The 3159-nt window shown below is 36.5% G+C and overlaps 1 protein-coding gene across 1 annotated transcript; it reads left to right on the top strand.

Annotated features, from left to right (window-relative positions):
• Positions 1-893: 893 nt before the first annotated feature.
• On the top strand, positions 894-1568 carry LOC110113953. The gene has a single exon (XM_020846680.1). The coding sequence runs from the start codon at positions 894-896 to the stop codon at positions 1566-1568; it is 675 nt and encodes a 224-aa protein (XP_020702339.1).
• Positions 1569-3159: the final 1591 nt, after the last annotated feature.

The raw sequence follows: 3159 nt of genomic DNA, 5'->3' as shown, positions 1-3159 counted from the left end.
ATTTTTAATATATATATATAATTAAATATATATTTTAAAATAAAATTTTGATAAATAATATATTCCACATGGCCTAAGACGGAGCCGGTCGTTACTTCTGATGACGACTGTTGTTATTTTTTATAAACTCCTCTCTCTCTCTCTCTCTCTCCGTATATAGCCATTTCCTTCTCCATAAACTCGATAATAAACTGTTGTTATTTTTATAAACTCCTCTCTCTCTCTCTCTCTCTCTCCGCATATAGCCATTTCCTTCTCCATAAACTCCATAATAAAATTTGTCCTTATAATTCCTTAAAGAGCAAGGGAGCCATTAATGCATGAGACTATATATGAGAGATGAGATAAGGGGAAAAGGGACAGTAGACGGTGGGGGGAAGAAACATATGACCTTTAAAGGGAAGAAGCAATTGCGAGTAAATTAAGCTATGAGATGGTGATAGTTATTTTATTTAATTTTTTTTAATGAATTTTTAAATAGCAATAAAACAGGCTATTTTAAATAGCAATCAGCCAGTTATAAGAGGCCTTAAAAGGATAACTTCAAGCATGCAGCAGCATATCGAATTATCAAATGAAGCAAGTAATGATGTAGAAAATGATATATATCATCCTACAGAAATTAAATAAAACCAGTATTCAAAAACCAGCAAGACTACAACCATATATGGGTCCCCTCAATTACAACTATAACTTAAATCCCTCCTATTTTCCATTGCAATCACCACTGAACTCTGAAGGAACTCAAGCCGTAACAGGTGAGCTCCTCTCTCTCTCTCTCTCTCTCTCTGTGCAATTTTTACTGAGAACAATGAAGTACGGTGAAGTTGATCACTTTAGCCACCCAGAACACAAATTATATTTTGTGCATTCTGACGTTCCATTCAAATGCGATGGATGCCACCAAGTTGGCATTGGATCCCGCTTCAGCTGTGCGCTCTGCGATTTTGATCTCCACACTCACTGTGCAGACGCCACCCCCAATGCCTCAGCTCTTCGCCACTCTTTCTACAAAAAAATGTTATTTTCAATTCATACCTTACCCGCCCGGGGACTGCCCTCGCTACTGCAATGCTTGCGGCCAAAGTATCGCCGGTTTTGTCTACCACTGTCGCAAGTGCGGGAATTACCTCCACCCCTGCTGTGCTGCTCTCCCACATGTTATCAATGCCAACGGCAGCCTTCGCCTCCACCTGCACCACAAAACTTCAGCGCCTTGCGACAAGTGTGGGTGGAAGGGGAAAAGTTGGTGTTATAGGAGCGATTGCAAAAAAATTAACTTGCATGTGGCTTGCGCCATAAAATTGTGGTTGGATAACATGAATGAGCTTCATTATGGCAGAGGCGACAGCAACGGCGACCTTAGCGATGGAATGACCATGGTGTTGAGGAATAAGTTTCCGATTATTGAAGCAGAGGGGAACAACCGTCACAGGAGGAGCTGGATGGGAAAGTTGAAGAAATGCTCTAAGTTGGCAGTGCTGGCAGTGAAGTTTATCATTGCGGCAATGCTCGGGGATCCCACGACTCTGATTACAGGGGTTATCACGTCTCTTCTTTCTGAATGAAGCAGAAATTAATTATTGTATCTATTTACATGTCTTCTACGCAGTAGTTTGTGTGCAAATAACTGTTTTTATTTTGAAACTCCTATTATATGTTTTCTGTTTGCGCAGTTGATTTAGTTTAGCCAGATGAAGTAGATCGAGTTGCTTGGCAAAGCAGTAGAGAAACTCCTTCTGAACTGGGCTTTCGTGCCGGCAGCCCAGCCTTTGCCACCCAACTCGTTCAATATTAACTCAGTGGATTGGATCTGTTTCTTGTAAATAGTTCTGCTTTAGCCTCAAATGAAAAATGTTCCCGTGGATTGGACTACTATACACCACGCTCTCTCTCTCTCTCTTTGTGCAATAATATAATTAATTTCAAAATAATAATAGTAATTAATTAATTAAAAATGAATGAATAAAAATAATTCAAACTTCTAATAAACTTCAAAATTCTTGAGCCGGGTTTTAAAATATTTCATACTTTATATGCTCAAATTAAGTTCATAGAGAAGCTCGTTAAATATTTCTAATATAAATACTTGTTATTTTCTAATATAAATAAATGTGGTGTTGAGACTTTGATGAATAACCGGTACTAGAGATTATCTACTTCTATCTTTCTTAATATAGACCAAATATAATATATCTACTCTAATAACGAATCATCAAAAGGCCGACTTTACATGTGATCAAACCATCTAAGGTGATTGACTCTCTCTAGTCTTATCTACTACTAAAGCTACTTGAACTATTTTAATAATATGCTCGTTTAGCATTCTGCCACTCAACCACCTAAGAATCCTCATCTATTAAAAATAAAACCAGCCAAAACTCACATTCAGTCACCAAAATTTTTTGAGATAAATTAGATGTTAGTTATATATCTTGCATATTGTGGCTTACTGCACTTGGATGTTGGTGGATTTGGCCTTGTTGGTACGCCCAAAGTCATGAAATCATACTCTTGATCGTGTGGCCACATTAATCTCTTAGTGTTAAATTTAAAGAATTGGAGAGGCAAAAAGCTTAATTTTATTGCACAAATTTGTCCCTATTTATAGATATATACAAAATATCTTAATAAAGAAACAAATAATTACTGAATAATACATAATTGCTCTAATATAATCCTTCTTAAATCAATCATCTAAATATGGAAGGAGATCAACGTGATCCAGGTGAGCCTCCCATTGATTCTCATCTTTAGCCGTGGGATCAAAATGTCAAGGGACGGCTAAGATTAATAGGTGAGCCTCTCATGGATTCCCAACCTATTAGTGGGATCAAAATGCCAATAGATAGTTGGGATTTAACAGTTAGATTAAATCTAATTTATCTGATGGAAAATGAACTCCTGATCGAGTGCAAAGTAGTGTTAAGTGTTTTTCCTAGTAATCAATCTAATGCACTTGCGTGCAAGCATATTTGTAATGATTCATAGCAAAATTGGTAAGACACAAAATTTTTAGTAAATATCGAATTCAGCTTAAAAATATCGAATTGCATGATCCTCATACATAAAACTAGAAAAATATCAGGGAAAAAAGTTCTTAAAAATCATTCAAATGCTTATAGCTAAAATAGTTGGAGAAAAAGTATAGAATTAAGC

The sequence above is a fragment of the Dendrobium catenatum genome, unplaced genomic scaffold (assembly GCF_001605985.2).
Source record: "Dendrobium catenatum unplaced genomic scaffold, ASM160598v2 fragScaff_scaffold_289, whole genome shotgun sequence".
NCBI lineage: Eukaryota > Viridiplantae > Streptophyta > Magnoliopsida > Asparagales > Orchidaceae > Dendrobium > Dendrobium catenatum.
This window is presented reverse-complemented; position numbering and strand designations above follow the sequence as displayed.

Excerpts from the sequence above, each read along its gene's own strand:
- LOC110113953 (XM_020846680.1), top strand. The coding sequence starts at position 894 with ATGGATGCCACCAAGTTGGCATTGGATCCCGCTTCAGCTGTGCGCTCT.